This window comes from Pseudopodoces humilis, chromosome 6 (genome assembly GCF_049639895.1).
Source record: "Pseudopodoces humilis isolate 2021_Gansu_Grassland_sample_001 chromosome 6, ASM4963989v1, whole genome shotgun sequence".
Taxonomy (NCBI): Eukaryota; Metazoa; Chordata; class Aves; order Passeriformes; family Paridae; genus Pseudopodoces; species Pseudopodoces humilis.
In genome coordinates this window covers 10,891,861-10,918,204 of record NC_142205.1, presented here as the reverse complement: position 1 = coordinate 10,918,204, position 26,344 = coordinate 10,891,861, and the positions used below count along the sequence as shown (strand labels likewise).

The window sequence follows — 26,344 nt, the reverse complement described above, 5'->3', positions numbered from 1 at the left end:
GCACAGCGCTGCTCACTTTCTGCAGGGCAGTTTTTCTTTGCTACCCACACATAGCTGCTACAGCCAATAACACAGCATATGTTCCTGCTCTCCATTGTGGGGATAAGACTGTGTGAAGGACAGGAGGGCAACAGCTGTGATTGCTCAGTGGTCTGTTTACAAAGGAACCTGCTGATCTCTGTTATACACCAGCCTGACAGGGTCCCAGAAGCTTTCCCTTGTTGTCTGCACTGGGGTGAAGCAGGTGCTTCTGTGTGCATGCATGCTCAGAGGGATGCAAACTTAGGAAATGAGAGAACCAAAAATAAAATCCAGCAAAAATTTGAAAAGAACCCACATAATTTCAATGAGATCCAAGTTCACATATCAATCAAAATTTCCTGAATAATTACTTCCTCAAAACCTGTGAATTCTTCTCTTCTGTATCAGAACTTCTGGCTAGCTATGGCACTATGCTTCCCAACCCTCTCTGGGTAATTGTAGACACAAATAGTCTATATGCTCATTCTCATTCTGTTACACGTGGTGGACCTGAGTCCTCTGGAAACTTTAAAGGGGATATATATATATATATAAAATATATTTTAATTTCTTCCCCCTTATCCTGTCCCAGTCAACACTGTCGCTTGTTTTACTGGAATTCTGCAGAACACACTTGAGGTATCAGAAACTACATCAGGTTTGAGAAGATCTAACAATGCAGACAATGGCAGAGTCATGCCTGACAGCAATAATGACCCCAAAGGTGAGTCTTCCTTTGTAGCAACTGCTGGAATTGAATAAGGTACAGAGTGAGATCCAAAATAATTCCATTCCTACAGTTTCAGGTGTACGTGAATGGGAAAACAATGTTTTCCATCCCAAACAATGGAACTATTCAGAGTCTATGCTGACATTCATAAAATATGATAAAGCACTGCTAAAGCAGAGAGGGTCTTCTGTAGCATTGGCAGGAACTCAGGAATGCTGTGGTTTCAACAGTTGCTTTCTTTTGGCTTTGGAATAACATGAGTCCATTGAATTTCTCATTCAGAGGGAGAACTGGGGCTCACCTGAGCCACGGGAAACCTGGGCTCACAGGAGAGACAAACCTGCCCAGCTTGGTGTGAACCTTTCAGGGCAGTGTGGGGATGGAAAAACCATCAGACAGAAGCTTTCCTTATTTCTAACAAACTAACAGCAAAAAGCCCAAGGAAAATTCCATTATAAAAATGTTTTTTAACTTTATCCTAACTCATACCTTGTTAGGCATTATTAGAGGGCTGTGTTTGTTTACTGTTCTTAAAGTAGAGCGTTACACAAGTGTTTCTGGTTGGTCTGAAGAACTGAGCTTGGAGTTATTGCTCAATTTCTTTCTAGTTAAGGGGTTCCAATTACAGCAATATATAATAACCATGTCTGAAAACTGAGATATTCATTAGTGGCATATGATGCACCTGTAGTAACTTTCCACCACCAAAGGAAGGCAGGATTTATCTCAGTAGTTGCAAACAATTCATAATAATTATTTCAATAATCCTCATTAATCATGTTTTCAGGTGCATCCATGCAAGTTAATTGCATTTGGAAACTGCTAGAAGGAAAATGGAGAAACTTGCCTGGAAGCACTTTTTCTTCAGCTTTTCCCCCATACCTAATGATTTACACGAAGGAAATTGATGGGACTATTAATGAGGAGCCGACAGCTTTGCAAAGCATCAGTCTTAGTAAGTGAATAACCAATAATGTAAAGTGACTGAGCGATAAACTAAGTTTTAATGATAACTGCACTTGATTTGGAATACTGATATTCATTCTATGAAGGGCATATGTAGTAGTTCATTAACATTTAAGTATCACTGTAATTTCTCCTCATTTTCCACTAGTAGCTGAAAATCAGCAGACAGCTACTCTATTGATTATCAGCAAGCCCTGACAGGCTCTTAAGGACACCCAATGAATTTTAATTAATTCTTAACAGGGAAATTCTTCTATTTTGCAAGTTGTTTGACATTCCTTTGTAACATGTGGTCTAGTTGCATATGTTTTTTCACTTGGCTCCAATTAGTACCACATATGTGCAGAAAAGGAAAGCCATACAGAATTCAGGGGGAAAAGGTTACCATTCTATTTCTCTTAAATGTGGTTACTGCTAGATGCTGACTGAAGCAAAAATACACGTCAACACAGGACAAACTTTTTGAGCCCTATTAACTTCTAAACAAATATCAACATAAGTCTGCATTCTAAGTGCATTTCAATTCTATCAAAACTATTTGGTTTTCACAAAACAGGGCTTGTGTTAACACTGAGTCACTTTGATTTCTATCAGAAGTCATTCAAACTGGACTCTGAAGCTGGGCGTTTTCCCTTGTTAACTTCTCTTGGCACCTTGCTAATGGCAATAGGATCTTCTTTTGGAAAACTCCAAAACTTTTTTCCTTTTTTTTTTACCCCCTTCATTTTCTATCTGTTTAAAGCCATGATGGGCAGATGGACTGTGATTCTCTAATGAATTAAGTCACACAAATTCCAAATTAGTCTAGGGAGTGTCATCTTGCAGTGGGATAAGGGTTGATGCCTTTGCCAGCTGTCTTCTCAGGCCACCCACTTTCTGACCATGGGGAACAACTGCAGCAGGGCATTCCCCTGTCCTCACTGTTTCCTCACTCCCATTTCTAAAAACCTCATCTAGCCAAGGAAAAAGGATGGTCTTTTCCCACCAAAGACTGCTTTAATGCCTCAAATGATTTGAATATGCAAATCACTGTATATGCTAAGTATGCATATGCTTGTAGCAAAAGATCAGTAATGGGGAATTCGTTGCACTGATTAGCAATTTAAACAGTTTCCATGCTGCACCCTCTAGACACTTTCCCAATTTCCACCTCATATTTTAAGCCCCAGAAATTAATTGAACTGGGGTGAGTTTGACAAAGTTTTTAATTACTCAGAAAGAATTTGAGAAGGAAACACTGATTATGTGACTCCCCAAGACTTAAATTTGCTTTACACTGTGAGTGTGCAGCATATATTGATCAACAATATGCTGTATTATGCCCTATATGTACAGCCAATAAATGTGAATTACGTAGCTGCATATTTCAGAATATTTGTGCTCTTCAGGGATAGCTCTAAGACTGTAGGCAAAATAGAAGATTAAACTATAGCATTTGATAAGGGGACTTACTGAGAAAAATTAGTAAAGATTTGGGTAAAGTTGCATAGTGCCTTGCATCTTTTACAGAACTTAGCAGGATTCCAACACTATAATCATAAACACATCTACTAACATACTGCAATGCTGAAATACTTCAGGAGTTCTGTATCTGGCAAAGGGGGAGCTGGATTTTGATAAGCTGTGTTGGCAGTGGAGTTAATACATGGACATGAACCCTCAGAGCCCTGGAAGCAGGCAGGTAGCGAACAGCTCTCACCAGAAGGTCTGTTTTGCAGCCTGGATGACGCTTGCCGTCATTTCCACGTCGATATAGTCGTAGTGCAGAGCTCCAGGGTCTGTTGAAGATCCTGTTTCTGCCAGCAAAATTCCTATCCATCTGCCCATGTCTTCGGAGGAGGAGGCCTGTGAGGAGAGGCCAAAAATGTAGGTCAGGTCTTTGCTTTGCCACTGGGCTGAGCATTATTGCAAAATGCGCATTCTTCTCGGTTGAAAAATTGCTACCACATTGTATGAGAGGCTCTGGTTTCATTCTGCTGAACTCCTAAAAAGCCCAGGATTTCATATTAAATCTGCTTTGCTAGAAGGATGGTACTTTAAGTAAACTATGTGTTCATCAGTTATGATGTAATACAGAGAGGGCAATCCACTAAAAAGAAGAAAAAATAATCGTTTAAGGCCACTGGATTTTGATTCAAATAATGCTTATTTTAGACTTCAGAATATTGAAAGCTTTAACATAATTATTTTCCTTTGTTAGGCTGGCATATTTTTAGATAGCATGACTCCTGAGAAGAAAGTGCTGCTGTTAAACAGAAACAAGAGGAAATAGGGAACAAAATAGTGAAGAGATTTTAACACTGCTTTTTGAAAAAATCTGCTACATTTCTCTAGATGATAGCATTCATCTTCCTGATAACACAAGTAAAAGCAGTAATACTATTAAAATAATTAGTGTTTTTTCATATTTTGCTTCAAGTCACCAATTCAAAAGTTAAACAGCAGCAAAACAAATATTGGATAGAAGTAGTGGGGGAAAGACAACTTGTCATTAACAAATTTAGTGGTTTCTAAATTTCTTATTTTTATGTATTTAATTTCTTTTCACAGTTCCTTGAGCTGTTTTCTAGATTTTCGAGTTCTCTGAACTGCTCTCAGATAACAGGCCTGGCTGCAAGGATAGGAGACATGACTTGTAGTCAGAAACCCAAAGCAGCCAAAGTGCATGTCCTGCCACTGAAAGCAAAGGCTGCCTCCTGCTCATTATACTTGGCTTTAAGTGTCTGCTCATTTCAGGTTTTAAAAGATGATGAATAAAGCCCCTATGAAAAGCCTGACCCACCTAACACAGATAAAGGTGTTTGCACATGAGGAGAGTCGAGACACACCAGGCTGCTGGCACACTGCATTTTCTTAAATGCATAATACAGACACAGAATGAGCAAAAGGAGTTCCCATAAATAGCAGAAAAATGAAAGTTAAAACTCCCATCAACAGTGATCCATTTATTTAGTTATTGCTAATTTATTTATCCAAAGTAATTATATCCCTGATACAAAACTGTGCCTAGAGAAGGAGAAGGGATATTTTAGTACCAGGTGAAGGGGAGGTCAGTGAAGACAAAAGTATTTTACTGAGAAGATTTCTGAACTACATTTAATCTCAGTTCTCTCTTTGAGTACAACGCTTACTATTTCTTCTCTCCTTTCAATATTTATTGTTCAGCTCTGCAATAATATTATTCCAAAGATTTTTTTCTGAATGGACAGACACAGGTTGTATGAATTCTTCTCTAATTCACCTTGTGGGAGTTCCTAGAAGCCACAGCTATTGTACCTCAAGCACAGCGACCTCCTGCCCGTTGCGGAGCAGGCGGAAGGTCAGGGGATGCTTCGAATCCAGCCCCAGGATGACTTCACAGCCACGGAGAGGGATAGAAACAATGTGTGTCTTCAGATCAGTCCTGTCCTTGTGGAAAATGAGTTTATTGTCTTTCACTCTGCACCAGCGCTCACGCCAACGGTTATTAGAGAGCACGTTGAGATATCCTGCAATAAAATGAAATGTGAGATATTTCACTCCTCACTTTTTCTGAAAAGGAAGGAAAAAAGAAACTTACTTCTCATTGTAATGCTAGCCTTTAAATAACTTGTTCCTCTTCTAATAGAAAGTCCAGATGGATTTTAGGAAGACAAGTAAATGACCCTGCCCCACTGCTTTTAATGAAAACTTTCACTGTGCCAATAACCTAGAAAAAGCATATAAATATGTGATCCATCTCATGTGCAAATGGCTGCTCTGTGTCAGTCCCTGCAGCAGATGGATGCGTAGGAGCAGACAGGTCCCCAGGATTTGAGTAAGAATGGGAGAGAGACATTGAGAAAAAAAGTTCCATACACAGCCAATGTGCTGACTCTGCCTCTGTGGGTAACGATTGATAACTGTGGCTGACCTAATTTTTCTGGGAAAATCATATTATATAATTATAATAGCTCATATTAAATATATTAAATTCATATTAAATATAAAGCTCATATTATATAATTACGTATTGAGCTACCTTGTGTAACTCCAAAAGCAGTGTTTAAAAAAGCCTACTAAGTGTTGATGCTCTATGTTCTAATTACATTTCGAAAGAAGAATGCACATCTGGTTTGCAGCACTTGCAAACCAGAACTTAAAAGACTGTTACCTATGCAAATAGAAATAAAATTCATATTGGCTTAAAATTCAGGAAGTGATTAAGGTACAGTACCCTTACATATTAAAATGTCATTAAAATTTTTCTTTTGAAACCACCCACTTTTCTTACCATGCTCTATATTAATATAGTGTCTAGGCATATAATATTAAATGGGTAGAGTTTTGTGGTTTTCCTTCTCTGTGAAGGAACTCAAACGTTACAATCAAAGCAATGCCCATTTTTCCTGCCTTAGTATAGTTTGGAAGTAGAAAAAAACAACAAACCAAAACCTTTGAATTTTGCTTCCACATTACAAATAGTACATGAATTCAGCATGTTGCTGCTTCCAAACAGGCTATGGGGAGGGAAATAAATGATATCTTGCAAAAGCCAGAAGTGAAGTTAAAAAGTTGTCATCTATCTCAGACACGATTTTCATTTAATCCTGTTATAGAATTCTATCTTTGGTTTTCATTAAAACTATGACTTATTATTAATTTCTCTGGGTTTTCTTTCCAATATTATGGTTCCAATGTCAAAGTGTGATCCAACAGGATATAGCAGATCAGAATTGTGCACATCTTGGAAGGCACTATAAAAAATGAGGATGTGCTTAATCCTCTGGTTTTGGCTCCTTGTGATAATCACACTCTTCAGCTCTCCTCCCTCCTCCTGTAACAAAACCCTGTATCACTGTGCATTGCATTACAATCCCTAGAAATGAAAAAAACCTGCCTGTGCAAGCCAGATACAGCTTGTTTTGGAGTGAGAGTCCTTTCTTTCTGACATTTTTTTCCCTTTTGCTGCCAGTGCGCCTCTCAGAAAAGCTCTCACAAAACTTCCTGCTTCAGAGTTGAACTATGCAGGATCCTACTTTCCCCCCAACTTATCTCTGCTTAAACCTTCACAAGCTGACATGACCAAAATGCCTCAAGTGCTCCCCTTTGGGGCATTAGTGCTTCAGCTTAGTGCAGGCAGTCTAGGAGCAGTGATGTAGGCAAGAGCTTTGCCATGACAACAAGTGCAGGTGGGTTTTAGTTTCCACAGTAGCTGGGTGACATCTGCAGCCCTGCTGGGATTTTTCCCTTTGTTCATGGGAAGTAAAGTGTAAAAACCTTCAACTTATGGAGCAGCCTCCCAGAGGCCACTGAACTGAGCCAAACTGCTGGTGGTGAGAAACTCCTTCTAGTAAAGACTTCCTGCAATGACCAAAGCCTAGACATTCATATATTTTCCTTTAAAAACTGCAAGTGGTGCTGAGTAGAGCCAAATGCAGGCAAATAGTAATGGCTGAATCTGTATTTATGTCCATATCCAAACTAATGGTGGAAATATGAGGGATTAGATTGTACACCTGTGGTTAGCTTCTCACATAATGCAGAATAATCAACGGAGTATGAGAGCACTGAAGTCTGGGCCCTTATGGAGGCCAGATGCTTTGGACAATGCATCTGGCTGGACACAGCTTTTCCCAGCTGTTCTTTTGGTCAATAAATCACATCTGTTCTTAGCTGATGTATAGACACATATACATACACTTAATCAAAGTTTGCTTATGTGAATGATTCCCAAAGTGTGGCTTGAAAGCCACCTGTAATCTACAAAGTTCTCTCTGGTGGTCCATGGACCACCACCATCCATCACCTTGGGCAGGCATCTATCACACTTCATGCTCCAATGAGTTCTGCCAACTGCTCCCTAATCACAGACTTCTGAGTTTCCCTAAGTTTTTCTGGTCAATTAATGGGTGAAATCCAAACTCAGAATCTGGTGCAACTGCTTCAAAGCTTTCTAAGGAAATTCTTGTTCTGAAGGGATTGGGTGAAGAGTAAGTTTAATCTCATTGAGGTATGCAAGTGCTACCTAATACTGAAGCACCCAAAGATAAACTGGAGAATGTAAGTCCATTGCATTGTTTTAAAATAGCAGAGCTGTGAGGACATCAGCTAAGTCCATTGCACAAAGTCTTAAATTGTGAGCAAATCTTAACAGCTATGATACAAAACACAAGCATTTCTGCATGCCTTTTTATATGCTTCCTTGAGCACTACAGCTGTCATATGAAATGGTCAAAATAAAGAGTTAAAATAGCTTACTAGAAATTTGTTACTTAATTTTGTCGAATATGTACCACTTTAGGAACCCATAATTAAACTCAAATCACTTTGCTTGAGGCCAATTGACTGCTGTCTGCTATTCCATAAAACCTTAACCACAATCTACTATAAAAGACCTGATCACTTTCCAAGAGCCGTCTTCTACTTTGTAGCCTCAATTTATTTCATAGTTCAGCCTATATTCATTTTATAACCATTTGTTTGAGAACAGTGCTTGTCTCTTTATGCTTCTTGTTCACATTTCTCTTCCTCCTCAATTTTGCAAAGAGCAGTGATACCTGAGACTGTGTTACCATTTTATTTAAAAAGTCAAATTATTTTAATCTCTTTGCAAATGACAAACTCTTGATTACTCCTCTTGCAGTCTGGGTGCATTTTTCCAATGCTGGGGGAAGAATTGTTGCAGTAAAAGCAGTTTTAGAGAAATTCATAGGCTAGAATGCTATAAAGTTTTAATAGCAGTGAGCATTTAAGACTCAAGGGGAAAAATCATTTACCACATGTTGGAACATCTTCTTCAGCTGATGAGGTCTGTTCATCTGTTGATGGCTTTTTCTTTCCTAAACCAATGATCTTCGTTATTTTTTTCCCTGTTACTTTAGTCACCGTGCCCTTGGCTTCTGTTTTCGAACTTTTTTTCCTCTTTACTGTTAAGAAAGAAGTGTCTATTTAGTAGTGTGTGTACACCAACCAAGAGAGAGAAGCTGAATAAAAACAGAAGTTCAGACAAAAATATCCTATGCAAGACACACCTTTGTACAAGAGTTGCAGATTTCAATGAGACAAATTACCTCTCATTACCTCTGTGTTATAAAAACAGTGGCATTCTGAAGGATAATAAAACAAAAATCGATTTTGCAACTTCATTTAATCTAATCAAGCTTCAAGTCTTTTTCCACAGAAGTCATCATCTAATTTAGGAGTACAACTGAAGTACATGTATATAAATTTACCTTATATACACAGCAATAAAAATCCATTCAGACATTTCTTCATTGTTTTCTTCAATGCTCCTAAACACTTTTCTCAAAATACTTCAATAATTAGGTACACAAAAAAGATAGCAAGATGCTTGTTTAGCAAAATTACTTCTATGTAGAATTAGGTTAAGAAATCTTATCACAACGGACATTTGAGAAAGAAAAGACAAGACAAGACTATGAATTAACTACTAAGAAATTAGTGGGATCAGTATGAATATTCAATAGCTATAAGCTGGCCATTTTTGTGACCACTCTAAAGAAAAAACTCTGCTGAAAAGAGGTATTTTGCTAACATCCAGTCTATGCTTCCACTAACTTCATTTGATACTAGAAATATTACCACTCTGAGACCTGAAGCATGTTCAGCCACTGAATGCAATATGGCAAGGACTATGGATAAGGTTTTTAAAAGTATCTACCAGATTAAAATCCTAATACTTTTTTTTTAAAGAAGAGTTTCTAAGACTAAACAGATTCAGAAAAAAAGAGGCCTTTTATTTGCAAAACAGAACAAACAAAATAAACTTCAGAAACTGCATTCAAAGGACTAAATGGGATTCTGGTAACAGCAAAAGTCTCTGCTAACTGAAAAGGCAGCAAAAATTCCATCAACTTGCCCTGATATGTGATTTTGATGAACAGTTAACTTAAAATAGTTACTAATTGATTTGCTCTATCTTTATCCCCAACATATAAACTCCTTTTGCAACAGGGAACACTTAGTGGTTATGGACTTACACAAACTGAGGGGAAAAATAGAGAAAATATTCACATGAGAAATGACTGTATGAACTAATGAGCTGGGAAGAAGAATGCATGGAAAATAGAGAAGCAGTTCGGGACTCACCATGGGATAATTTATCATATTTAGTTTAATTGTTAGCAATCATAGAACATTATTTAGAAATTATATCTGTAGCCATGACTGTACAAATCTGCCAGTGCTGAGGGTGTAAGACAGCTCTGCAAGTGCCAATAGATGTCCCCCGGCCAGTTCCAACACATTCAGGCCTAATTATCTTTTCAAGGGAAGGGTGTTCACAACTAACACTGTGCTCTCTAAACATAAACAGGCTCCCTTGTTGGAGGGAGGAAGGCCACCCATCCACCCAGCTCATGAACCCCTGCCTGGGGGCACAGCACCTGTCCTCAGGCAGGTTTCCATCCCACACAGCAGCAGCCAAAGGCCAACAGTGGAATTAGGCCATTCTAGTGTTTGTGTTTCTGTCCTGTCTTCCCTTTATGTTGCTGGGTTTTTTTTCCTGCAGAGCAGAGAGGCAGCAGAAATAAGGCCTTCATGACTTAATCTTTTTGAGTCTAAAGAATATACTAATTGCCCAACTGCCAGTGATGTTTTTTCACAGAAGCCTTTTATTCTCATTTCCTTCCCCCCAGCAAAGTAAGCAGCTGGTTATGAGCAGAGCAGAGGCTGGTGGCTGGTGCCAGCTGGAGATGATCATTCTCTGAAGCCTTCCTTCCCACCTACTCCCTTACACACTTCCTATCCATTTCAAAAATGCACAGCTAACTTCATCAAGGACGCTTCAGCCTTCTTGCAGTCATTAATGCCCATTGTTTTTCCTACTATGTATTGAAAGTCAATTTTCAAAAGCCAATGGTATTTTAAATGACCCTCCTTGAGGCACCTCAGCTGGGCTGTTTTTCCAGCTGCATCATCACACCTTCTGCAGGGTACCTGAACCACCAGGTACCTCTGGACATCATGGACAGCACAGGCTTTGGGTCACAAATGATTCTCCACAGGTTTTGGAGTTTTATGAAAGCTTAATAGAAGATTTTAAAATGTGAAAAAAAAAAAAAAAAAGTATAAATGTACCACAATACCACAACTTTCAAAAAACCACAAACCATGACATTGTCCCATACTGTTCAGAGATCTGTACAGCCAGGAAATGCTGGAAAATGACCCAGGGAGGAGATAAGGGAAATGAGTCAAAAGGCGAGACAGTGCTGGCACCAAGGGCAGTATTGACATTGTGCTCACTGCAGCTCACATTACCCTGCACTTAACAGCAGAAAAATCCCTTATCTGAGCTACACCATGCTATGTGGCACATCAAGGAACCCACAGAATTTCTTCTGCTTTGTGGAGCAGGGAAGAGGATGGAGAAGAGAGCATAAAGGTTGAGTGTATTAAATATAACTTGGCCAGAACTCTCTCTGGATTTAGGATTTACCTTTGTTAGATTATAAGGACTACAGAACATGCATGACTCCAAAGTAGCATATGCAAAACTATATACATATGTACTCAAAAATACCTTGATACTGCATGAGTACATGTTTTTTTAATATAAAAATCATATGTATTATCATAGTTTATATATGAAGGTATCTATGTACACACACACAGATATAGATATATACATGTATATAAATATGTCTTTCCTTCTAGTATTTAATTATAGCTTTTTTGCTTTGAAGTTTTACACCACTATTTATATTGCCACTATACAGTCACTAAAACTGTTACTTGCCTATAGTCATCCAAGCTCTGAAAAACTGTACCTTTGAACAGAGAAAAGGCCAAATCAAAATTTCTATATTCTGTTTTCTTATATCAATTATATTGATTTTACCTGCACAATAACATCAAATGCCTTATGTTACTGCCAAAATTTAAGGAATCCTTCTTGACACAGTTGAGCTTTCAAGTTAAATTGAATCCAAATAAAACCATCCAATAACTTTACTTTTTTGGACAGATGAAAGTGAAATATTTCCCTTTCTCTAAGCACACATCACTTACACCAGACATACCTTGTTCTTTACCATTGCACACAGTAGTGATGCCATTTTCCACAGCACCTTCCCCATCTGAGCTGGGCCTCTCAAATGACAACTTCTGCAGGGGCAAAGAGATTAGCTGACACACAATGTTTGCACCTCCATAAAATCAAGTGTCATGAGTACCCTTTAAAAAAATACTTACTGTGAAATAAAATACACTTTCAAGCTGTCATCTACTTAGAAGAGAATTAGGAGATAATAAAAACTTCAGTTTAAAAAAATCACAGAAACAATAAAATAGTATGTATTTGAAAGTGTACTAAAAACAGTGAAATATTCATTATTCACCATATATTTTAATGTATTTCTAGACTCTAAATGTTGCAATAAAGAATTACATGGATCAGATATGAGTAGAATAAACGCTGTATCTTTAAAGAATGCTTCATACATGCACTTGCAATTACAACTTATCAGAAAATAGTGTATTCCTATAAGGTGCTTCAGTACTTTCAATATTTGCAAGAAAGGCTTTTGAAATAAATTTTTAGCACTGATTATTCTGTAATGGTTATGCATGAGATCTGGGTTGGAGCAGACAGAGCTTATGACAGCATAGTTTTGATGACCACATTACTCAGAAGTGGTGAAGCCATGAAGAAGATTATCAAGATAAGGCGATCGCAAAAAGGAATGAATGACAAAATAAATCACACATTTTCATGGCAAGCATTTTAGAGAAAACCCCCTACTTTTCAACACTTTAAGTTACTTTGTCAATACTGTGCAGGTGTGTGCAAACATGCAAACACAACAGCTTTTGCTTGTGAAACCAGGAAGTCTGGGCTGTCTTGGAACAGTTCCCAGGATCAAAGCAACATAACGCCACAGGCAGTGGTGCACTTCCACCAGGGGGGTGGCACTTCCCAATAGGAACTGGGTGATGAAACCTCTGTCAGAGGGATTTTTAAGCAAGGGCTGGAGAGAGATTTGCTCACACAGATGCCTTAACGAAGCAGGGGTTTAAAGTAGTGCTGGTCATGCAGCAATCATTCACTGCAAAGCTGCTCACTTCTCTAATTCGTGCTCTCACATCCTGCTGAGTCAAGGCAGTGGAGTAGCCAAGTACCACGTGTGAGTAGCCAAGTTTCTTTATTGAGACACAAATGCTTGGAAGGGTCTGCCAAAACAGTGATCTCAGCATGCCCAGGGAGCTCTTCATGGACTAAATCCCCCAAAATAAGAGACTTTCCCTTAAAACCCTGGTATAACCCTCATTTACTCTTCTTCAAGAGTGACACCCCTGCTTGTTCTTTGCATTTGTTGGAGACCATCTCTGCATCTCAGCACATGTATCAGACCCATTAATCTGCACCCTTCTGTGGCTGAAGAGAAGCTGGACCCAAGCCAGCCTGCTGCTTGTTCACAGCCAAACAAAGTGAGACGGCAGAAACCTCAGTTCTGCAGGATGTGTGCACATATCCAACCAAACCAACACAACACAGGGACTGTGTGCCTGAAACAGCAACACAAGGCAGCAAGGGATTTACACCCAGTGCCTACCAGTGTCTCTTTGAGTAATCAAAAGGAATTTTGCATTCACCATTTTGATAACTTTACCTTTTCCAGCTCCACTTTGTGTACTGGAGAACTAGACAACGGCCCATCAGAGTCTACAGCTCCTGTACAGTTGCTGCACACATCTTTTATAACCTTAGGAGACAAGGCAAAACTTATTAATGATTCATAAAATACAAATCAGAGATATTAGAAAATTTATATATATATATATATTAATTAAAATTATTATTTATTATAAACAATTATTATTAAATAATAATTATTTTATAGATTATATACATGTATATATATGTGTATGTATATATATGTATGTGTATGTTTATATAATATGTGAAAGAGAATGGAAAGGAGAATGGAAAGGAGAATGGAAAGGAGAATGACACAGACATTACTAGGCTGGCAGTTGTCAGGCAGGCTGACACTACAAGAACTTCTCCATGCTCCCTCCCTAAGTCATTTCATATATGACCTGAAGGAGACACAAAGTCTAGAGGTGGAAGGTTTCAGTTTCTAAACAGACTAAGCTCCAAGGCTCTCCTAAGTGAAGAAACCAATAGGACTGCTGACTTCCATGAGCTATTTTTGCAGTATGAACTCAGCTGACACCACCAAACCAAGTTCACTACAATGATGAGAAAATGGGATCCAAGGTACCTCAAGCCAATGGACAAGAGTTTTGTATAATACATTACACAGATGCTCTTTTTTTGCTATCAGAGAACTAATGAAGTGCTGATCAGCTTAGAATTAACACTGCACAGTGGTATTTCATGGCATGTTTTTATTATAATTGCACATTAACTTAAGAGTTAAAGGTCAAAGTAATTGTAAATATGTTTGTAGCAAATGGAAATGGCACTTTCTACTCCTAAAAGTTAAAGAAAAATCTTGAACCAGGAATTTGCTGGTATTTTGATGGAATTTGAAGAACTTAAAAACCTGAAATTACATAAATGTAAAAATACACAATGAGTAAGGATGTTTGATGATTCCCCATGGTTTTTATCTCTTGAGAGGTTACCACCAGCCCATTATCAGCCTGAAACTGCTTTGTGCTGATGGGAACAGGCTCTCGATCCAAACTCATGCTGAGTTTCAAATGGAAACTGAAAAGCCCAGGATGGCACCAAACAGTCCTTTCCCAGCATTTATGCTCCCTTTAAGGCTGAAGCTAAAACAAATATAGTGTTTATGAGCTTATAAAGACCCTTATGCTACTCAGGAGCACATCATGAATTACAGGCATTATACGCCATAAAGAAAGGAGGAGCACCAGCCCCATTTTACAGAGGGAGAATGCAGGATCTAAAGAATGATGAAATCACTCACTCAATGACACATAAAAAAACCTAAGCAAAGCTGGGAGATGAACCTGCACTTTAATCTGTGACCTAGAGTCTCAAAACACTTCAGCATCCTTTCCTGTCTGACCTGTCCTATATTTTGTTCCAGAAATAAGATCAGCCTTTCATGGCTCTTGCTGTCCTTTGTAACACAATATGTAGATGTATCTGTGGCAGAGTTAAACAAATCCCCGAATTCCCAAAAATCATAAGATTTTTTTAATGTGTCTGGTTTTTGGTTTTGTTTTGGTTTTTTTCAATTGCTGGTCCTCACTATGGTGCAAATACACTGCTGTCTTCTTCCTAGAGAAATTTGACTGTACAGTTTCTGGGAACATTCATTTCTGTCTCCTGCATGACCCTGATTCAATGGCTTATGTTTTCAGCATCTGCTCACACCACACAGTTAGTTAATTCTGGCAAAGGCAGATTGTAATGGGAGTTACAGACAGAACAGAGGGAAATGATTTGGCAGCACTAACTGAGTAGTATGTGCTAAGTCATGCACTCAAGTAAATCCGGTTCTTATCATACCCCACATATTTAAGGAGAAACTGAAGTGTTTAATTGGGTTGTAATTAAATTTTGATTTTTAAAATGATACATTGTCAAAAGGGAGTTGGTGGCAGGATCTAAAGTAAATGGATATTCAAGGGTCCAACACTTCATTTGGGTTCAAAAGGTTCATTGGCAAAGACTTGTTCATCACCTTCTGTGTGCAATATAATTGTGTTCAATGCACAGCACAAAACTCATTCTTCTCCACCTCACCAGGATGAAATGTCTTTAATATATAAGGGTTGCCTGGATGCACTCTCTATAATTAGATTTGCAGACAGCTGCCATTAAAAATCTGGTTTTCACATGCATATAACTTTAGCTCAAAATTTTAAGGATAAAACATTCCACCAGTATTGCCAACTTGCATAATTTCAATCACAAGACTCAAAAGTTCTTGTCAGTTTTTTCTATGTTCCATCTTCTGGAGGTATATGAAAACAAAAGATCACTATTTTCATTAAAAAGTAATTGTGAGGGTGAGGAATGGAGTTCAACAAACTTTTATCCATTGCAGTGAAATGTATAAAAATATAAATAAACATATTTTTATATGTTTATATAGATTCAAAACCAGAAAGGAAAAAAAAATTGAATCCTCAAAAGTGTTATTTTTAATAAAATGGCATCATGTGGAAGGCTGCACTGAGAATACCTTGTAATGGCAAATATTCCATTAACAGCTTAAGTTTTCTCACACATTAAAAAGAGGAAATAATTCTCTTTTTCTCACCACAAATGCCTTTGTACACATGTACACACACATGGTGTGATCTGGCAGGAAAATCAAACTGAGATCATAAACAGACTATCTTCAAATATTTAAAATTATTGAGCAAATGTAATCAGAAAACTGAAGACCCATTATTTCTTTGGACAGCTTCAAAACTAAATCAGTTTAAAATAATCTTTTGTTATTCCACTGCAAGAACCTTAAGTACCACAATTAGCATTACAATGTTATGATCAGCAGACTTCAGAAGCGCCACTTTCAAATGCAGACCTGGAAAAAGCTTCTGCAACCTGAACTGTATTATTATTCCTTATTTATAGAATTATAGAATCGTTTAGTTAGAAAACACCCCTAAGACTGAGTCCAACTGTTAACCCAGCACTGCCAAATCCACCACTAAACCATGTCCCTAAGTGCCACATCTACACAGTATTTTAAGTATCTCCAGGGACTGACTCCACCACTTTCCTTGGCAGCCCATTCCTTTCAGTGAAGAGTTTTTTCCTAAAATCCAATCTAAACCTCCCCTGGTGAAACTTGAGATCTTCTTCTCTTTTCCTGTCACATGTTACCTGGGAGAAGAGACTGATACTCACCCAGCCACAGCCTCCTTTCAGTGAGCTGTAGAGAACACAAAGGTTCCCCCTAAACCTCCTTTTCTCCAGGTTAACCAGCCCCAGCTCCCTCAGGTGCTCCGAATCAGACTTGGGCTTTAGACCTGGAATCCCCAGGTGGATCAGGACAGACATCAGAGTACAGCACTGAGTGCAGTGACATAAAGCACAGAGGGGAAATATTTGTAGGTAGGAAGCTGGAAAGATTCCCTGCCCTGAGCCACGGGTGAAGTCAGTGAAATTTCTGCCACATGGTGTGTCTGGAATAGTTCTCTCTTTTAAACTATCTTACTACAGAAGCACTAACATTTACTGTAAAAAACTTCATACCTACATACAAATTTCTATAATTCTTGTATCTTATTGTAAAAGACACGCCAGTACTGGAGGCAAAATACTTGCCCAACATTTATTCTTTCTACATGCAAAGTCAGAAAAAGTAGATTAGATTCCTCTGGATGCTTTAAAGTTCCAAGCTCCAGATAAAAACACTGGCTCTGTAGCAAAACCAGAAAGCCAGCTGCTTGCCAGCCAGTCCCTGCCACACAGAAACCAAACAAATTCTCAGTAAAAGTACATTTGTAGATAGTTCTTTATGGCTGATCTCTTTGGGACCTGATAAGGAATAAGACTAAAAGTTGGTCTGTGCTCCAGGAGCTTGCAGTCCTCTCTGCCAGTGGATACCATGGATGAGCTCAAGCTACAGCCTCCCTACCACAGGGATGTGATTACAGCATTTTGTATCATCTTGTTCTCATGGAACTCATATGAGAAGCTCACACTTTTAATATGACTGAGTTGAAGACAGAGCTCACAGCCTGACTGCACATTTATTTTACTTTATATAATCAGGCCAGAAATCCACCCAGCCACCCACCCACTTGTCCCCCTCTGCCCACATGTTTCGCAAATACTGGAATTGATAGAAATGGGATGGGCTGTATCCCTTGGCTCTGCCACTTAACTCTGGAAATAGGAATATGGCAAAGCTTGAGTCTGCTTAAGTACAACACAGCAGAGGGAAAAGGGTTTGGCTCCAGATGTAAGTCAGTATTTCCCATTCCTGAAACACTCCTTTTTCACTGCTGGAAGAGTACTGACTTTCTGGGACTCTGTCATTTTGGCATGACTATATCCTCATTTTCTCTCTCTTGTGGACTGTTTCATATGATATATGTTAGTGTCAATACCCTCCTTCTTCAGAGAGCAGCAAAACTCTTCTTAGTGTTGTGCAGAGAAGAAATGCCCCAAGGAGTTTACCTAAAGGAAAATCCTAGGCAGGAAAGGCAGAAATTATTCCCATCATAGACTACACTTTAAGTCTCAGAAAGAAACCCCCTTTACCTTCTGTACTGGAAAACATTATTCTCAGGTATCCCTTAGCTTAGAAAGATTAATCTTTCTGCCTTACTGCCATTTGCCTGAGCAAAGTGAGGATGAGATTCTGGCAGACCAGCAGTCAGTCAGCCCGTCCTTAGTGCCTGTGCATCCTCTTAGAAATACTTTTCTGACTTACTCAACCAAGACAAGGCCTGTATCATTTCTCCTGCATTATTGCCATGAAGTCCATTGACTTACATGGCTGCTGGATCAGGCAGAGCCTAGGGAGGTGGCACTCGTCAGAGGCTGGGGAGGGTAGCAGGAGGTGCTGCTGCTCCAAGGGCAGAGGTGTCCTGTGCCAGGGGAGCTGCATCCCCAGCCTGGATGGTGCAGAGATGCACATCTCACTTCAGGCTGTGAGTCTGAGCTAGGTGTGATTTAAACAATTTTCCATCCAAAGCTGTGAGCAGGAGAGAGGAGGAATAGTGAAGGTGAAAGTCCCAGCCCTCCTGGGTTCTGCTCTGATGGCGACAGCTTGCATTTGTGATTTTAGCCAGGAAACCCAAAGGAAGATTATCACTGAGAAAACAAGTAAGTGGGATGTTTGTGGTTCTGTATTCATGGGTGGTTTGGTTGGGTTTTCTTAATTTACATACACATCTGGTTCTTTTAAATAATGTATTGTTTCCCATGGTGCTGGTCACACAGACACAAACTCTGGCTCACGGCCAAGCTGGGATCCTCTGGCTCTGCCCAGACTGGTCAGAACTCCCACGTGCAGCTTGGTCCATCACTTCTGCAGGTGAGGCCCTAAACAGCTCTTATGCAAATTCACTGACCTTGCTGTGACTTGAACTGAGGTATTTTAAACCGTCTGTTTGAGACAACAGGGGTGTAATTCCCAGGATTTTATTATTTATTATTTATTATTATTTATATTTTTATTTATTGTTTATTATTTATTATTTATTGTTTAATTTAGTTTGCACAGCCTTCGCTGCTGGTGGTGATAGGCAATGGAGAAAGAACCTGGCCTGTCTTGGGTTATAGTACACTCCTTAAGTTTGTTACAAATTAACACTGCATGGAAATCACTAGTACTAAGTATGCATCCCCAAAACCACTTGTTTTTCAGCCAGTTTAAAGGCTTTACCATTCAGCACTTGACTCTACTCAGCTACAAAATGGAGATAATAACTTCTTTGGGGAGCATTACATAAGCCAAGAAAGCAATGCTTGAAGTTTGAAGATCTCTAGCTAGAAATTCCCACAGAAAGCAGAAGAGCCACACATTGTTTACAGTTATAAGCTCAATTTTATGCTGATATAAACTGGCTAAAGAACAGCTCTGTCAGTAGTTTACTCTTCAGTAAAACTGTCCACATAAAGACTGGAGGCCAGAAGTTACTTGACTCCCTTCACTAAACTCAGGGCAGTGAAAAAAAAGAGATGTTTTCAAAGACTTTCATGAGAGACAACATGCAGTTAATCAGAGAGAGAAACTGGGTAGGTGAACCAGCTAAACAGCCCTACAAGGAATGTTGCAGGGCCTCTGGATGACTGGATACAGTCCCAACCATGATTTTATTCTCTCTTCAGGGCAAAACACCCCCCTTATTGTGACAAGTTCAGAACTGACTGAGCATTGTCAAAATGATAGATGAAGAAATGTCTCCTTATCGCTGTAGAAGATTCACAGCTCAATTACAGACCCTCAGCAGAAGAGATTGCTGCACAGTGGCACAGCACTGTAAAATAAAGAGAAGTTAAGGGTGCCTAATGTTAGGGAAAAATGAAAATCAAGGCCAGTACTCCAGAATGATATATTACATTTCATGCATGATAAATCAGAAATATTTTTTCAAGAGGAATGTTAGGAGAAAGAAAAGCCTGTGGGACCAGTCACCATTTCCTTCTTCTACCAGTCTTCTACAAGTTAATTTATTTGGCATCCATGTATTTTTAATATTGAGTACAGTTTTCTGTGGCCTAGTCTGAGGGTTCTGCACACAGAGCACATTCATCTGTATAAACGAAGCCACAGAACAAGCATATTCTTGTACAGTCATGGTCTTACTAGTCCTTTTATTTTTAATGCAGCATTTCCCAGGGATGCTGACAATAAGTGTAGTTTTACCAGTCAGTTGGATGTGCTGAGACAAACAGGAAAATTTCAGACCTTACTTGACCACCAAAGGGCACACAGATGCACACACAGTCAAGCGCGCATGGAAAAAGATCATTTTTGGGTCAGAGTGTGTAACTGCATACATTTTTTTCATGTACATTTTTGTGGGAACATTTTAGGACTCAAGTCTGGAAAATTCCACCACTTTTTGTTGCCCACCATATTACCAAGATGACCTCAGCTCTAGCCTGAATTTATACTAGCTTTGCTCCTGCCTCTGAAATCTTGACAGGGTCTTTGGTGACATCAGCTATCTGTTTTCATCAAGCATTTGTTAGCTGGTAAACCTGAAACTCCCTTTGTGGTTTCCAGTCTAGACTTCAATTTGCACTATGTTTATCAGCTGGGGGTCTAAAAAAAAAGGGTCTAAAGTATTCTACATAGATTTAGAATTTGTCTTCCAATAGATATTTTAAACTTATTTACTTAATAAACATATTGTGTACTGATGACATGCGTGAAGTGGAAAGAAAAATAATTTGGTTTAGCTTTCAAAGGACAATTTGGCCTCCAAAAACATTTTGATCTCTTTAGGATTAAATGTAAAGCTTTAATGTGACCCTCAGCATTGGAATTCATGAGAACCCATTGCCTCTGGGTGATAATCTGCCTCAAGTGGCACAGTATCTTTGACCAAGCAGGCATCTTATGCTCTAAAATTGTGGCTGCAGAGTTCCTTCTCATTGGCAGTCTCTGGATCTGCCCATTTTATTAACTATAGAAATCACATGTAAGGGGCAGAGCACTGGGAAGCACCTTGGCCCTCTGGCTGACAGGCTGGGAAAGCTAAAATGTCCCAAGATGAAGCAGTGACCTCTTTCACACTGTAAGAATGTCCTACACAAAGCCACACATGATTTTCAGAAGCTAATTTTGAGTAAAGCTTGAATGATCAAGTGTAATTGCTTACATAATAATAAAAAAAAAAATCCTTACATTTTGGTGTATTTTAAAAAATACAGAAAGCAACGCTTATTTTATTTCTCCAAAGGCCATACTTCTTTTGGAAAACACTGGAGCTGTTGCAAGAGCTGCACAGATCATTTCTGGTTAGCTGTGGGACAGGCAATTTGTACTGGAGAAGCAAAGGGCGGAAGCAGCCCTGAGGACTTGGAAGTTGAGTATAGTAACACTGCCATGTACTTGAAAGATTTCATTAATAGGGAGCTTTGCAGCATGAAGGAGCTGAATAAAGTGCTGTCAGACTGTCTCCAAATGCTTTGCAGACACACAGAATACACAACTGTGTGAACATGCAACTGAACTAAATCCCTTTTTTTTTCTCATTTTGAAGGAGCTGGAATGTATCTGGGAAATGGAAAAATCTAGTACTGCTCTGTCTGCCTGTGTGGGGATGCTTTATATACAATTTAAAAAAAATAAAGCAATTTTTATGAAAGAACATCTGATAGATGCCAATGAATTCAGCATTACTAAACCCGAATTTAGAACAACACAGGAAATAAGGGTGCAGTTACTATGATCTAATTACAGCGGAATTCCCTTGGAAGGGAATATGACTTATGAACTTCTTTTCATTCCAATCAGTGGTTTTGAAATGCTAGCTGAACTAGTGGGACACTTCCATGACTTTAAAACTTAGAACAAGATACTGATGTTAGTAGAAACCTAACAAATACATGGCTGGGATTAGTTGCTATTAAAATGACAATAGAGAGAGCATTTTCTGAGCTGGGATACAAAGTCACAGGCAAAACCAAACACACACAAACCCCCAAAAGGTATATTCAAATATTGCAAAATAGGAAATTACAGATTAATTTTCCATTTAGTACATTAGCCCACAGCAGAATTTATACCGCTTAAGCTGAATTTTATGTCTCCCTCTTCTGCAGAAAAACTATCTGCCATCAGGAAATTCCTATGTGTTTAATACAATTGTATTTGGAAAAATACAATTTATTCTTAGAAAAAGGAGAGCCATATAAGGTTAGATCAGAGCACAGCATGGAGAATGAGACTGATGCATTCAGAGTTATACATGTATTTAAAAGGCTGGATTTCAAGGTCTATAAACAGTTGCTACTCCAACTGCAGTGATAGTTTCCCACACTACTTCACTGACCTCCACCTTTGAGACTGGCAAAGCTCTACATAAATACTAGTAATCTGGTTAGGATCTGTAATTGCAGCCCTTGCCTTGGGATTTTCCATATTTGCAGACACTGAACAGAGAGGAATAGAAGATGACAAAATCCCGTTTTCTCAGAAGTCTGCATTCCCAGGACAAACCATAACAGATGATATGTTGCAAAACCAGAACTAGGAAACTTGAATGGCCTTTGGGAAGCTAAAGGATTTTTCTTCATCCAGAGCAATTAAAACAGGTATCTCCTCAGAGAGTCTTCTTTTTAAAATGGTGACACCATGCCCAGAATAATATGGGTGCCAGCTGCCTCTACCTGAGGGAATTTGAACCTTTGTCTCACCAGCAGTGTGCCCTAACCATCATATCTTTCTGGAGAAGAAGATGGAAGGGAATTTTCCACCTCTCCTCTCTGTGCCAGACTATTGTGCTATTAGTAGTGAAAACCATCACAGCAGCACTACTGGGTAAACCCTGGGGAATTGCTTCGAGGCCTGAACTTAAAGTCTGTGTTTCTGCAGTCCCAAATTAGATGGGATTTAAGTGGTCTGGATTTGTGTGGAAGGTGCTGTCTGTGTCTGTTTGTAACAGCAACTGAGCAACGTGATCCCTTTGTGGGTAGAAAAACTCCTGGACAGAAACCCCCCCTTACCTTTAGCCACTGTTCTGCTTGCTCTTTGCTCTGCACTGCCAGAACCAGGGCATCTGCTCCTTGGTGAGAGATTTTCAGCTCATGCTTCTTCTTTTTGCTGTCTTTGGGAATGTAGGTGATACTGCAGTCATTCAGGAGCAGCTCCATCTGGGGCTGCTGGTCCTTGGAGCTTTTGTAACACTAAATAAACAAGGAAAGTTCCAGAGTTAGATATTACCTTTCTGAACCTTGGGGGAAAGCTCTTGTTATGTACAAATGCTATATTTTTAATTCATAAATTTTTGAATGTATTTTGCACATCCCTTTTCCACATACTGCAGAGTTTAGCCAAAATGAACTCATCCACTCTGTAAAGCAAAATTACTTTCAGACTGACAATAATAGATGTTTTATTGCAGGGCAGGTACAACATATGGAGAGCATTAAGTGTCTCTGTGTTATCCTTAAGACTCAACCTTGACCTTGGTCAGGTAGGGAGAGGGTGATTTAGGATATCTGTTCATGTGTAGCAGCAGAATAAACTTGTAACTTAACAACTTTAAAGCCAGATGTTTACCTTGCCCTCCAGTGACAGGCCAGCATATGAAGGCAAATCTACATCAGTGCCTACACACTGCAATTGCAAAGATGCTGGCACATGCCTTACTCATCTGTTCATTTTCTTGAGATAGTTTAAAAAAAATCATGGAAAGTGGGTAAAGTCACACTTTTTCAGTTAATAAAGTCTAACAGTCTCTGCACAAATTTCCATGCTACGTTATTTTGTAAGCTCCTGGCTACAGTGATGTACTTACACTTTTTCCCTCACTAGTAAGTGCTGTCAATGAGCAGCTGTTTCATGCTGGGTCACTGATGACCTGTTCTCTGCTGGAATTAGTGATCTGAAGACAGAAGGTTCCTCTTTACATCACTTGTCCTGACCCAGTCTCCATTCCCACCTTCCAGCACATCAGTACAGCTGAGGCTCCCAAAGCTGTTGCAGTGCCAGACTGCAGAACAATGTTTAGCTCTCTATACAAATATCCAGCTATTTTATACACTTGTGTAAATTGGACTTTCACTCACACAAATAAGGCTCAAAAGTCATTTGATAATAAAGGGGTCTCTGACAATCAACAGGACTGACTAGTATCTACATACAAAAAATAGCTGAGCATTTATGTGAATAGAGAAAAGCACATGAATTTCTGTATGTGTGCAGCAGTATTCATGCCAGGATGCAATTGTCAGCAAGACAGTGGCTGATAAAAGTATGTTATAAACACTACAAGCAAATTCAGCCAACTCTAAACCAGCCTCTGCAGATGATTGATAAGCCTTCTCTCTCCAAAGTCCATTATAACAAAGTTTCTCCAATTTCACAGATTTTACATTTGCAACATTTAAAAAATACTAAGTTTTCAAGCTATGAAATATTGAAGATGTACAACATTATTCACTTTAAGAACCAATAAACAGCTTGTAATTCCTTTTATATTAATCTAAATATTTTATTTATAATTATACATTGCTAAAACTGAAGTATGTAAATATTAAGTGAAAAATGAGTCCCTAAAGGACTTTAAGAGAAAAGCAATTCCCTATTAAAAGCTATTTCTAATGTCTAATTCTAATTAAAATATTTTTGTTTTATGATAACAGCTGCATTTCTGACACAAGCAATTACTAACCCCTAAGAACACATATTTGTTTTACTTGCATATATCATAAGTTAACTGTCCAAGTCCTCCTTCCAACAATAAACCAATCTTGTGTAACTTGGTCGTTAGACTCCTATTGTGATTTTTATTTTCTTAATCCCCATTATAGAATTACTGAAAGACGATCCCTATAAGGAAAAAAAAGCTTTTCGGACCACACATGTGGGTAAAGGAAATGAAAATATAAAAAATAACATATTTTTATATGGAACAATAATTGTAATTGTATAACAAATGCTGTATGACTGCAGGGAAAAATCTGTTTCTCTGTCACTGTCTTTCCTTTCTTCAAGCTGTTATCAGATGGTCCTGAAATCTGATATGATCCTGATATATGGTGATAAAAATGTGCATTAAGGATAATGGCATTATGAGAATATAATAAAAGCTGAATCAGAATGTACTTTTTTTTCAACATTTAAATACAGATGGATACAAAAATTAAAGCTACTGCAAACTAGCAAATTCATTCCAACTGTATTTTCAGAAACCTCCTACCTGCATTTCATATCCTGCTATTTTCTATACTGCATATAAAATATATATCTATACTGCATACTGCACGTATGTACTTGTAAAGTGAACACACCCAAACTGCATTGTACCACTGTAGAACAGAGAGGTTCTACAGAAAATGCTCCATGACCTGTTATTCAGCTTTTAACATTTGGGATACTGCAGTAATTGTTAGTTATGTAATTAGGTACAATGGCTGGAAGCACCATATCAGGAAGCAAGAGTAGCAACGACCCCAATTTATTGATTAATATAGGCATTTTTTAGCTCATAATGACACACAGTAAGTGTTTCCCTCAATTATGGTCTCTTTTCAGAAAACAAAAACACATCTACGAGCGGGTAATTCATGGAATCTTTCACTGCTGCCTCCAATCAGAAAGAAGCATAACAGATTTGCTTAAGGAATAAATACATCCACTTGTTTCCATCCCTTTTATAATGCAGCTGTGCATTATGTGAATGCTGCATCGTAATTACTGCAGAACAGATGGCAAAGGTTTCGTTTAAGTGTATACATTACCACAGCATATGCTGCCAAGTGAATTCTCAGTCCAACAAGGGACTTTTCTTTTCAGCAGTCTGATCCAACAGTTCACACACAGAGCTCCCTATGAGATTTTTTGTCTGCAGGGAATGAAAGATTGGATTTACAGTTCCAGCGACTTTTTTTTCCAAATTAAATATTTTAGAAGATAATGGGCCAGACGTTCTTTCCAATATCAGAGAGCTGCTGGGTTCAAGCTTAAGTGAAATAAAAATCAAAGGTCTAAGTGGCTAAATGATACACTTATAATTCCGTGCTTCTTGGGTAAATCATGACTGAACTCTTTGGTAAGGTTACTGCAGACTTGGCCACCGTTTGCAGAACATATTCCAAAAATCAGATTCCTGTAAAAATAAATACATCATCTAAAAGGCACAAAGAAAATATAGCTAGCTAAAAATAAGAATTACCAGTAGTTTGTTTTCTTTGATAACACACAGTAGTTTGGTCCATTGCCCAAATCGTTTTTTTCTAAGAAGGAAGGCACAGATTTTGGCATCCTTCACCAGATCCATAGAGGCTTCCTCAGAAGGCCACTGATGTCTCATTTTCTTCCCCTTTCCATCCTCCTCTTCTTCATCGTAGGATTCGTAAGAGCTGCTCATAGCATCTGAGTCATAATCTTTAATAAAAGTGTAAAAGAGTTAGGTTAAAACACTTAGCCATGAAGCACATTGAAATAACTGAAAACCTCAAGATGGTTCATTTTAAGTGAAAGCTTTTGAAAGTCAGCTATGAACAAGTTACTGTTTCAGTGCTAAGTAATATCAATGCATTAAGTTAATTAAAAAGAG

At 38.6% G+C, this 26,344-nt stretch overlaps 1 protein-coding gene across 3 annotated transcripts in view; it reads right to left on the bottom strand.

Moving 5' to 3' along the window:
• AFAP1 (actin filament associated protein 1) overlaps window positions 1-26,344 on the bottom strand; it is a 115,071-nt gene that overhangs the window by 14,922 nt on the left and 73,805 nt on the right. For all 3 annotated transcript variants that reach the window (XM_088056493.1, XM_014263229.2, XM_088056494.1), the window contains exons 5-11: window positions 25,961-26,172; window positions 22,788-22,967; window positions 13,312-13,404; window positions 11,722-11,806; window positions 8,455-8,604; window positions 4,994-5,205; window positions 3,417-3,562 (exon numbers count right to left, since the gene is read on the bottom strand). In XM_088056493.1, the coding sequence (XP_087912619.1) occupies window positions 3,417-3,562; window positions 4,994-5,205; window positions 8,455-8,604; window positions 11,722-11,806; window positions 13,312-13,404; window positions 22,788-22,967; window positions 25,961-26,172 (1,078 nt within the window). The remainder of the gene's footprint in view (window positions 1-3,416; window positions 3,563-4,993; window positions 5,206-8,454; window positions 8,605-11,721; window positions 11,807-13,311; window positions 13,405-22,787; window positions 22,968-25,960; window positions 26,173-26,344) is intronic.